The sequence below is a fragment of the Oncorhynchus tshawytscha genome, linkage group LG12 (assembly GCF_018296145.1).
Source record: "Oncorhynchus tshawytscha isolate Ot180627B linkage group LG12, Otsh_v2.0, whole genome shotgun sequence".
NCBI classification, from domain to species: Eukaryota; Metazoa; Chordata; class Actinopteri; order Salmoniformes; family Salmonidae; genus Oncorhynchus; species Oncorhynchus tshawytscha.
In genome coordinates this window covers 64,103,004-64,115,205 of record NC_056440.1, presented here as the reverse complement: position 1 = coordinate 64,115,205, position 12,202 = coordinate 64,103,004, and the positions used below count along the sequence as shown (strand labels likewise).

General features: G+C 44.9%; 1 protein-coding gene across 1 annotated transcript; it reads right to left on the bottom strand.

Annotated features, from left to right (window-relative positions):
• Window positions 1–1,730: 1,730 nt before the first annotated feature.
• On the bottom strand, window positions 1,731–5,423 carry LOC112264191 (trans-1,2-dihydrobenzene-1,2-diol dehydrogenase-like). The gene is made up of 6 exons (XM_024440756.2): window positions 5,231–5,423; window positions 4,966–5,077; window positions 4,608–4,856; window positions 4,212–4,333; window positions 2,066–2,111; window positions 1,731–1,849 (listed from the first exon to the last, which is right to left on the bottom strand). Exons 1-6 carry the CDS (start codon window positions 5,318–5,320, stop codon window positions 1,731–1,733), a joined length of 738 nt encoding a protein of 245 aa, XP_024296524.1. The 5' UTR covers window positions 5,321–5,423.
• Between the last annotated feature and the right edge of the window lie 6,779 nt (window positions 5,424–12,202).

Sequence of the window (12,202 nt, the reverse complement as noted above, 5' to 3'; positions counted from 1 at the left end):
AGGCCCATTGTTGAATTTTCCAGTGATTTGTTTTGTCTGTGGAGTAGTCTCGGGAAACATTACAAAGTCTTGAGTAAGCTGGATGTCAGAGAGACATGTCAAGGGCATTTCAGATGGTTTGCTGCCACCTTGTAAATTTATACTGAGTAAACAAGACATGAGTCTGTAACTGCTTCAACATTTAGGGAAGGCGGGGAGCAAGTTGAAAGGCAATCCATGTTGCACACATACATGGGGAATAATTGACCAAGAAAAAACAATCGAATAACTAAAGGACTAGTAGGATATCCCCAATAACTAAAGGACTAGTAGGATATCCCCAATAACTAAAGGACTAGTAGGATATCCCCAATAACTAAAGGACTAGTAGGATATCCCCAATAACTAAAGGACTAGTAGGATATCCCCAATAACTAAAGGACTAGTAGGATATCCCCAATAACTAAAGGACTAGTAGGATATCCCCAATAACTAAAGGACTAGTAGGATATCCCCAATAACTAAAGGACTAGTAGGATATCCCCAATAACTAAAGGACTAGTAGGATATCCCCAATAACTAAAGGACTAGTAGGATATCCCCAATAACTAAAGGACTAGTAGGATATCCCCAATAACTAAAGGACTAGTAGGATACTAAAGGACCCCCAATAACTAAAGGACTAGTAGGATATCCCCAATAACTAAAGGACTAGTAGGATATCCCCAATAACTAAAGGACTAGTAGGATATCCCCAATAACTAAAGGACTAGTAGGATATCCCCAATAACTAAAAGACTAGTAGGATATCCCCAATAACTAAAGGACTTGTAGGATACCCCCAATAACTAAAGGACTTGTAGGATACCCCCAATAACTAAAGGACTAGTAGGATATCCCCAATAACTAAAGGACTAGTAGGATATCCCCAATAACTAAAGGACTAGTAGGATATCCCCAATAATTAAAGGACTTGTAGGATACCCCCAATAACTAAAGGACTAGTAGGATATCCCCAATAACTAAAGGACTAGTAGGATATCCCCAATAACTAAAGGACTAGTAGGATATTCCCAATAACGAAAGGACTAGTAGGATATCCCCAATAGGTAAAGGACTAGTAGGATACCCCCAATAGGTAAAAGACTAGTTGGATATCCCCAATAACTAAAGGACTAGCAGGAAATCCCCAATAACTAAATGACTAGTAGGATATCCCCAATAACTTAAGGACTAGTAAGATATCCCCAATAACTTAAGGACTAGTAGGATATCCCCAATAACTAAAGCACTAGTAGGATATCCCCAATAGGTAAAGACTAGTAGGATATCCCCAATAGGTAAAAGACTAGTAGGATATCCCCAATAGCTAAGCACTAGTAGGATATCCCCAATAACTAAAGACTAGTAGGATATCCCCAATAGCTAAGCACTAGTAGGATATCCCCAGTAGGTAAAGCACCAGTCTGCCTTTACAATCTTCACCTCACCCACCTCTCCCCGAGACAGCAGGCACTCAATCTCCAGAGAGGCTCAGAAGAAGCGGGTCCACACTGCCTGGAGCATCAAGAGAGGAGGATGAGGAGGCGGAAGAGGGAGAGCACTATGGTTACACACAGACACTCACACGGGACGGCCTTCACCTGCGTGCTGTTGAAACACTGGTTGGGTATGTAACGTGGTCATAATGACACAGTCTGTATTATCTCCATGAGAAAGACTTTGTTTGTTTTAGCAGAAGCCATCAGCTCTTACACCCCTCTGAGGTTCATGGCCATAGACTTCTCACATAGCACATTCTTCTGGGCCTTCATGAAGAGCATGCCAACCGGCAGGTGGTATGGCTGGGTGGTGCCCACATATACCACCTCTACCCACACACAGTGACAATGAGGAGACAGGATTAAGGATACATTTTAAGGAATTAGAAGAGGAATAGATCTTATTACTGAATGTGAGGGTGGTTTTAAAAAATGCCATAATAAAATGCACTAATAAACACTGTTCTGATGCATATTACACACACTGAGAGGGACATTAAGCACCGGAGGTGACGGCTAGATTATGTTTGAGACAAAACACTGACCAATCTCTGGATCTCTGGCCATTTCCTCATGGGGCAGCAGGGTAGCCTAGTGGAACAGGCAGATAACCCACTGTTCCTAGGCCATCATTGAAAATAAGAATTTGTTCTTGAACTGAAGGACAAGTTAAATAAAGGTTAAAAAAAATACAAAAAATAGCTGCCATAGGCTTGAGGGATGCTGTGCTTCTTTGCAAACTCCTGAGCGTCCTGTAGTTTCCAAGCAGCAACAAACAAAAGGGTGGGCTATTTCATTCACTCATTATTTTACATTTTCAACATGTTTGTAGAATATGACACTTTTAAATAAGCCACTTTCACATTTCTATATTACATTTCCTACATGCTCATTTAGTTCGAGTTTTACGGTAAGTCATCCATCTGTACAGAGTATATCTTGCGGCATTAAACGAGATTGTAATGTAAGCAACTCAAAAAAATCATTACAATGGGCCACATTGTAACTGTTCCAATCTACTTAAAGTTAACTACATGAGTGCAGTGAAACCTTCTGATTTCTGATCATAAAACATTTCAGATCATTCACGTTAATTTGAAACTCCACGCCGACGATAGCAAACTGAGGCTTGAACACGGCCACAATAAAGTATGTGGTGGTGGGTGTCACTGTCTACTGTAAACAGGTACAAGTAACTGGTGGTCTCCGAGAGGGAGGGTTTCAGTGCCACTGTGAAATCATGGCTGATTTTACCAGTGCTACAGATTCCCCACCTGGTTGCCATATTGGTGTCAACAACATGTAACTATTAGCCAGCAGGTGGAGACAGACTCTGTTTTGATTAAATGACGATATAGCGTCATTGACCCGAGTAACCAACCAGTAGTGTTCAGGAATATTACAAATACATCCAGGTATATCAAGCACACGTTATAAAACACTGGTGCTGCAGTAATGGACATTCACCAACAGATGGAATCAACGTGCCAATTTACACCCATAATAGACCGAGGTTTGGTGCTGATTGTTTTGTGTCTTATGAATCATTTATTTTCATATTTTGGATTAGGCCTTCAAATCACTTCAAATCTTTAATCTAAAATATTTTAATGACTTTTAGATGACATTATTTCCTCATGTGCTGCTTGGTGTACTGAAACCTAAGAGCTGGCCAAGGTAGCCTATGTTGTCAAATGTGACATACATAAACTTGCTGACTCATCAGGCCTTGTTTCAACCCATGACCTTGGGAAGCAAAGTCATTGTTTACTCAGACAATAGTTTTATGGGGGTCCTACAATGTGTCTATGACAATTAGTTTTTTCTCCAATTTGAATGTATTCTGACTGATAATCACCCTCTTAGGATGATCTTGTCACCTCATGAAATAAACCTCACCATGACAATCAGTGTCCTTTATTGAACCCATCAATCTTACACTTCACCGTGACAGACTTTAGCACTCTTAATTCAACCTGTCAGTTTTAGCAGCTCACAGTTGCTACTGATCAACTCAGGCTTCCTTGTCATCACTGTGTTCAAATTTGTCTCATATCAGGTGCAAGCTGTATAGGGCTAAGTCGTGAGGGGATCATTGTACACTCAGGGATTAATCCCTCCCTCCTGTCGTACACAGCTCTGTTCATGTCCAGACCCTGTGGCACAGGTCAGATTGACCATGGTCGAGTGGCGATTGAGGGGTGGTTATTGGCTGTCTTGATTGAAGACCATTCCCACCTGTTTCCTGCACTCATCCATAATCTCAGTGAGCAGGGCCGACTCGGACAGGGGCATTCTGGGGTTCTCCTTCAGTCCTGCTGGAGAGAAGGAGAAATTGACTGACTGTATTGTAAGCAAAGATTCCGGTTGGAAGCAGCAGGTAACAACAATGTTATTATTTATTTGACTGTTTTTACTGTTTATTACCTAGGATATACCAACAGCATTGCAATTGGATTGTTGTTGTATATCTGTTCAAACAAACTCTCATCTTTGAACAGAGAAATTGTGTTTTTCTCTGGTAAGACCTTGCGAGCCACCATACCTATCTCAATGAAGTCTCAATCAGGGACATACTGTAGATCAGACATTGTTTAGCATTTGTTGACTCTTTCGTCACTATATTACATTTCCCCTAAATGAAGATAAAACAGACTGGGACGTTTAAAGGTTGATTCAGTAGCAACATACCCTGATGGTGCCCGTTGTTCCGCTGATGGTGGCGTTGTTAGGCAGTGAAACAGCGATGGAGAAGAAACAGAAAGCCAGCCTGTTCCTGGGAAACTTCATCACCACCATGGGCTCATCCATTCCTGGCAACCATCAACAAGTCAAACAGCAAGTTAGCCCTTTACACTTCAATAAGTAATGAATTATTGTCGTAGGCCTAGTCAATACTGACCCCAATGCTAATCTGATCCTTGGGTTGTGCCCAATTCCAAACTCATTGTCCCTGTCCCACAATCTCTGGTTTACTTGACCAGTACTCGGCTTACATGACTAGTGAGTAGTATCTTGTGATAGATTGTTTAGCTGGCCAGCACGCACAGGACATTTTGTACTATATGTAGGTGCCAAGATTAATACCTGAGTTGAGAAGAACTCCAGTGGCATGGATGGACTCTGGCCTCTCCCCGTTGAACACCATCAGCACAAACTGCAAGTTGTAGACCCCAATGAGAAAGACGTTGGACTTCTTGGAGGCAGCAATGAGGTCCCCCACCTCCCTGGAGTTCATGGCGAAGGGCTTCTCACACAGCATGTTCTTCCCTGCCTGGAGTACCAGCAGGCCCAGGCGCCAGTGCTCCGTGTGCAGCACGTCCAGGTACACCATGTCTGCAGGGACAGTCACAGTACACAGACTGGAGGCTGATTTTCAAACAGTTACGTCATTAAGCCATTATCTGTGGCTGCACAGACAGGCCCTCCGAGGCTGTTAGCCCACCAATCTCTGCATCGCTGGCCAGCTCTTCATAGCTCCCATAGGCCTTGGGGATGCTGTGCTTCTTGGCAAACTCCCGGGCACGCTCCAGACTCCTCGCAGCCACCACCACTATCTGGAACGAGAGGGGAAAACACACAGACATTCATTACTTCTAGGCAAGCTGTCAGTGCCGACGAAGAGAGAGAGAGAGAGGCAGGAGGAAGAGAGACATCCAGTATGTGAATCACAATAGAATGTGTTTGTTTGGGTGGGTGGAGTGGGGTGCCTGGTGGTCTCCAGGAGGGAGGGTTTTCATGTCCACACTGAAGTCGTGGCTGATCTTCCCCACATGGCAGAGTCCCCACCGGGTCGCCATGTTGAACAGATGGTAGTTGGCAGGTAAGAGGGGTTGTGCCTGGGCCTCGGGTCAGAGCAGTTGTGACCTTGTGGAGCGCTGGGTAGTCAGATGTAGTGGAGCTCCACAGCGTGTCCACAGAGCTGGTAGCTTCACCCTGGAGAGCTGCTGCTGTATTTATATGCTGGAGAGGCTGGGAATGTCAGCTCTCCACTCCGCTGCCCCTCACACACACACACACACACACCCCTCGGAGATTAATACAGTCATGTAATGCTGCTGCTGCTGATACAAGTCTCTTACAACCAGGCCAAAGTGGTTTGTACCGGTTGTCTCTGACAATCTGTAACAGAACAGTTCAATGGGATTCTTCAGCAACATTAGCATTATGGGGAACTAGACGGTTTAATGTGTACAGACATAACTCACCTTGCCCTCACATAATTACTGTCCCAAAACGCTGCAGGTCAACCCGGGGAAGTTGGAACTATTAGGAAGGAGGTAGGGGACTGTTTTGTTCCCCACTAGGGAGGCGTTGATTAGCCTGCAAGGGCTTGACAGCAGCACAGGCCAATGGTTAAAATGGACCCCACTGGGACCACTGGTGTGAACAAGTAGGCTATGCAATGTTCACAAGCTCCCAAAGGAAAACATAGTACATCCAAGCACAGCTGTTTAGCTGCTGGTCAATACACTGAGCTAGGATGACAATGGAAATGAGAGAGCTCTGTTGCCCTTGGGCTAAATATTAAGCAGTTAGGAGGCTTATTATTGTGTAAGATTCATTACCAGAACCGACCACTAGATGGCAACATGTTGTAAGTGTAGTTCAGGGATCCTGCAAAACTCGGAGAATTTCAAATGGATTATTGTTGTGTGTCACGTTATAAAAGCATCATCAGGTATCAAACAAGTGTCAAGCAAAAATACAATTGTTGACATTTTTGGAAATGGCCATACCATCTTGATTAGAGAGAAACATACATTTATTTTGTTTTCTAATTGTTGTGCAACTTATACCATTATACCAGATGTTGTTTCAGGTTGATGTATTTATGACTATTATCACTTTTTATATGATAAGTATATGTCCCAATAACCCCCCAAAATTATATATCTATATATTTTTTCCACATATTCATTACATAGTGTACTTTCTTCCTCTATCTTAATTAAATTTCAAACAGATACCTGAAGATTGGTTTCAAATGAGAACATTGTCGTCAAACAATTCTCATTGTGATTTTATTTTTTTATCAATGACTCTTACTTTGCTGGTCTGCTGCTTTGCCTTTGTGTCTCACTTCCACGGGCATTCTGGGAGCTGTGTGCCGTTGTCATAACGACAAGGTACCAGCTGGGCAATTTGTATGCAAATGGTATCAGGCTTGGCCTAATCTCCCTGCCTATACAACAGGACCTAGTTGCCATGGGAATGTCCATCTCTGCCTTGGTGAAATGTTACACTTTTTTTGTGTACATTTTGTGTGCAGCAGGAAAGGTGCACATAGTGATGTTACTGCCTGGTGGGTAGGGAGAGAAAGAGAGAGAGGGAGAGAAGCAGGAGGAGTGAGTGTTAGTCAGGGCCGTACCTGAGAGGACTGGTCCGTCTGGGTGTTGGAGGTATGGAGGGGAGGATTGGGACTGGTGGCACTGTGGCAGTGCCAGCTGATAGGACAAGAGAAAGAACCTAGAGCCTCAGGTGGTCTGCTGTGGAAGTTCTGGACAGGGCTGGCGCAGAGAAGAAGCCAGGTACTGGGACCCAACTTTCTCCCTCCAAGCACTGACACTGCCAGCCATTAGAGGGAATGAAAAGTCAAACTTTCTTTGCTAAGTGTCACGCCCTGGTCTTAGTATTTTGTGTTTTCTATATTTACTTGGTCAGGCCAGGGTGTGACATGGGTTTATTTTGTGTTGTGTTTATGTATGGGGGTTTTTCGTAGGTTTTGGGATTGTGGCTTAGTGGGGTTTTCTAGCAAAGTCTATGGTTGCCTGAGGCGGTTCTCAATCAGAGGCAGGTGATTCTCGTTGTCTCTGATTGGGAACCATATTTAGGCAGCCATATTCTTTTTGAGTGTTTCGTGGGTGATTGTTCATGTCTCTGTGTGTGTTAGCACAAGATAGACTGTTTAGGTTTTCACATTACGGGTTTTTTTTTTTTTTCTTCTTCATTAAATATGTATCTAACTTACCACGCTGCATTTTGGTCCGACTCTCTTTCAACGGAAGAAAGCCGTAACACTAAGACTCATTAAGACATCTTTCTCTGTTTCCAGCATGGCCCTCAAAGTCAAGAAGAGGGCATGCGTGCCTCTGAACTGAAGACTAATCAGGCAGGCTCGCAGATCTGACAGAGATGTGCTAAAGGACAGGAGGGTTGGCATAGTGTGGAATGGGACCAGGGGCCCTGGGGGGATTGCGTTTGAGATTGGAAGACGTCATACAGTAAAGAGACTGTTGATGAGATGAGCCAAGTCAGGACGTTGGCATGCAGGAAGCCAGGCGGGGGCTTCATTAATTCACCACGGCCAGGACGTTGGCATGCAGGAAGCCAGGCGGGGGCTTCATTAATTCACCACGGCCAGGACGTTGGCATGCAGGAAGCCAGGCGGGGGCTTCATTAATTCACCACGGCCAGGACATTGGCATGCAGGAAGCCAGGCGGGGGCTTCATTAATTCACCACAGCCAGGACGTTGGCATGCAGGAAGCCAGGCGGGGGCTTCATTAATTCACCACGGCCAGGACGTTGGCATGCAGGAAGCCAGGCGGGGGCTTCATTAATTCACCACGGCCAGGACGTTGGCATGCAGGAAGCCAGGCGGGGGCTTCATTAATTCACCACGGCCAGGACGTTGGCATGCAGGAAGCCAGGCGGGGGCTTCATTAATTCACCACGGCCAGGACGTTTGCCTTCCATTCCTATCACTTCTCACTGAGTGCTTATTTGATTAAAATTTCATGCATCATCTCTGTCTGACTGTGGCTTTGTCACTGACAGAGCTGGGGGAGTGTTGGGGGCTGGGTGGCTATCAGAGATGTCACCGTTGTTGGTTTCTATGGAGCCATGTTGTTGTTGTTGTGTGAAGGTGGCTGATCACAACAGACACTTTTGTCTTTGCACTCCGTCACATCACTTCATCTCAGCTTTCAGCTGTCAGTAGAAGTGCCCTTCTTTTGGAGCTGCAATAGCTGTGCATTTCATCCTACAAAACAACATTTAATCTCTGACTTGAGCTTAATGGGAAATACAAATGTCCATGCAGGGAGAGACTGTATAATCCTGTTTTGATTTAGAGGGTTTCTATTTCCTCTTAGACACAGCTGTCCATAAGTGAAATATACTGTGTATCTAGAGCTGGGTGTATTTGGGGGGACTAGTATCACTGTATTAAAGGAGCCACCATCCCTCCATCTGTAACTCAAGGTCACTGCAGAGGGAGGAGGGGTGACAGCCAGGCGAGGAGAGGGAGGCGAGCGCCGGGCTGGTGAGGAGAGGAGGTGCCGAGGACAGGGAGTTTGAGGGAGGCTGGGAGGAGAGCTTGATGAATGTGGGGGGAGAGCAAAGTGGGCATGGGACCAATACGTAATTTTATCAATGGAACGGGATGTACTGACGACTGGGGGCTGCAGTTTTTTCTTTCCATTAAAAAAGTGTGATAGAGCAGAAGGATAGAGCTGAGGAAGAGACGAGCTAGAAGGCTGTAATGGCAGTCTTTGACCTTCTGCATTGTGCCAACCCTTTGGGAGTCCTATCTGTGTCTGCAGCACATACCATTGGATGAGACTATACCGTAGCTCACTTAGCAGCCCTTCAGTCAGCAGGGAAAGAAAAGGTACAGCCAGCCATAGAGAGAGAGAGAAGGACAATGTATTCACCCTGCACACCATAATTGACAAACAAACAAACAAACAAACCAAAACAAAGGAAAAGTGTTCTCATGATTTGTTGATTTCAAAATAGCTTTTGACTCAATTTGGCATGAGAGTCTGTATTACAAATTGATGGAAAGCGGTGTTGAGGGAAAAACATACGACATTATAAAATCCATGTACATAAACAACAACTATGCAGTTCAAATGGGCAAAAACACACATTTCGGCCTCCTGGGTGGCGCAGCAGTCTAAGTCACTGCATCGCAGTGCTAGAGGCGTCACTACAGGCCTGGGTTTGATCCTAGGCTGTATCACAACCTGCCGTGATCGGGAGTCCTATAGCACGGCGCACACTTGGCCCAGCATTGTCCGGGTTAGGGGAAGGATTGGCTGGGGGGGCTTAACTTGGCTCATCGCTCTCTAGCAACTCCTTGTGGTAGGCCGGGCGCCTGCAGGCTGACCTCGGTCATCAGGTGAACGGTGTTTCCTCCGACACATTATGCGGTCGGGTGTTAAGAAGCAAAGTTTGGCGGTCCTGTTTCGGAGGACGTGTAACGGATGTGAAACGCTAGCTTAGTTAGCGGTGGTACGCACTAAATAGCATTTCAATCGGTGACGTCACTTGCTCTGAGACCTTAAAGTAGTAGTTCCCCTTGCTCTGCAAGGGCCGCGGCTTTTGTGGAGCGATGGATAACGATGCTTCGTGGGTGACTGTTGTTGATGTGTGCACAGGGTCCCTGGTTCGTGCCCGGGTATGGGCGAGGGGACGGTCTAAAGTTATACTGTTACAGACGCATCACTTGACCTTCCATTCCCGAGCACCTTGGGGAGTTACAGCGATGAGACGATTTAAATTGGGGAGAAAAAGGGGGTAAAAAATGTAAAAACACACATATTGCTTTCCACAGGGCCGTGGGGGATGTGGCTTGAGCCCCACCCTCTTCAACATACAGTATATATCAACAAATTGGTGAGGGCACTAGAATAGTCTGCAGCTCCCTACTAGAATCTGAAGTCAAATGTCTACTGTTTGCTGATGATCTGGTGCTTCTGTCACCAACCAAGGATGACATACAGCAGCACTTAGATCATCTACACAGATTCTGTCAGACCTGCGCCCTGACAGTAAATCTCAGTAAGACAAAAATAATGGTGTTCCACAAAAGGTCCCGTTTCCAGGACCACAAATACAAATTTCATCTAGACACCGTTGCCCTAGAGCACACAAAAAACTAAACCTACCTCAGGCCAAAACATCAGCACCACAGGTAACTTCCACAAAGCTGTGAACGATCTGAGAGACCAGGCAAGAATGGCCTTATACGCCATCAAAAGGAACATAACATTCAACATCCCAATTAGGATCTGGCAAAAAAAATACTTGAATCAGTTATAGAACCCATTGCCCTTGATGTTTGTGACGTCTGGGATCCACTCACCAATCAAGAATTCACAAAATGTGTCAAACACCAAATTGAGACTCTGGATGCAGAATTCTCTGTGTACAATGGAAAACACCAAATAATGCATGCAGAGCAGAATTAGGCCGATAACCACTAATTATAAAAATCCAGAAAAGAGGCGTTAAATTCTACAACCACCTAAGAGGAAGTGATTCCCAAAACTTCGATAACAAAGCCATCACCTACAGAGAGATGAACCTGGAGAAGAGTCCCCTAAGCAAGCTGATCCGGGGGCTCTGTTCACAAACAGACCCCACAGAGCCCCAAGACAGCAACAGCAACACAATTAGACCAAACAAATCATGAGAAAACTAAAAGATAATTACTTGACACATTGGAAGGAAATAACCAAAAAAACAGAGCAAACTGAAATGCGTTTTGCCCCTAAACAGAGAGTACAGTGTCAGTATACCTGACCACTGTGCCTAACCCAAACTTAAGGAACACTTTTATTATGTACAGACTCAGTGAGCATGGCCTTGCTATTGAAAGAGGCCGACGTAGGCAGAAAACAGGCAATGTGCACATTGCCCACAAAATGAGGTGGAAACTGAGCTGCACTTCCCAACCTCCTGCCAAATGTATGACCATATTAAAGACATATATTTCCTTCAGATTACATAGACCCACAAATAATTCCAAAACAAATCAAATTTTGATAAACTTCCATATTGGGTGAAATACCACAGTGTGCCATCACAGCAGCAAGAGTTGTGACCTGTTGCCACAAGAAAAGGGCAACCAGTGAAGAACAAACACCATTGTAAATACAACACATATTTGTGTTGATTTATTTTCCCTTTTGACCTTTAACTATTTGCACGTCATTATAACACTGTACATAGACATAATATGGCATTTGAAATGTGTCTATTCCTTTGAAACTTTGTAATGTTTGTAATGTTTACTGTTCAGAGAGAGAGAGAGAGAGGGGGGGGGGGAATAGAAAGACATCCACATCACATCAGGACACCTGATACGGCTCTTCCTGGCCTGCCGTGGATAACGTGCGGTTTCCATAGGTTTGATATCATTACAATGAGCCCGTCCTCCTATAGCTCCTCCCACCAGTCTCCTCCGCTACTTTCGTCTGTGGTCCCCACCTGTGCAGACACTCCTATATGGTTTTCACCCAAATGCACATGATCCATGGCAGGCCAGGAGGAGTCGTGTCAGGTGTCACTCTCCTGATGTGATTTGGTGTGATGTGGATGTCCTTCCACCAGCAGCAGCTGATAACAGCACTCACATCATAGCAGGAGACAGGAAGAAAGATTCCAGACTCTGCAGGAATGATAGGTGCTAAAGGTTCACTGTGTTGAGGTTAGAGGTGCTTCTCATCTCCCTCAGAGACGTGGAAATGTGATACTGTGGTTTATTATCTGTCCCGTTTTGTTTCAGCCTGTAGTAAATGTAAACAAAGCACTGATGCAACTAGCATCTGTCTGTGTCATTAAATGGAGCCTGTCCTACTCCGAGAAACTGTTGTCTGTGCCACTGAAGGTAGACACACACTGAAACACACACAGTACACAATTTGAGCCCATCCATAAAAACTATCCCAG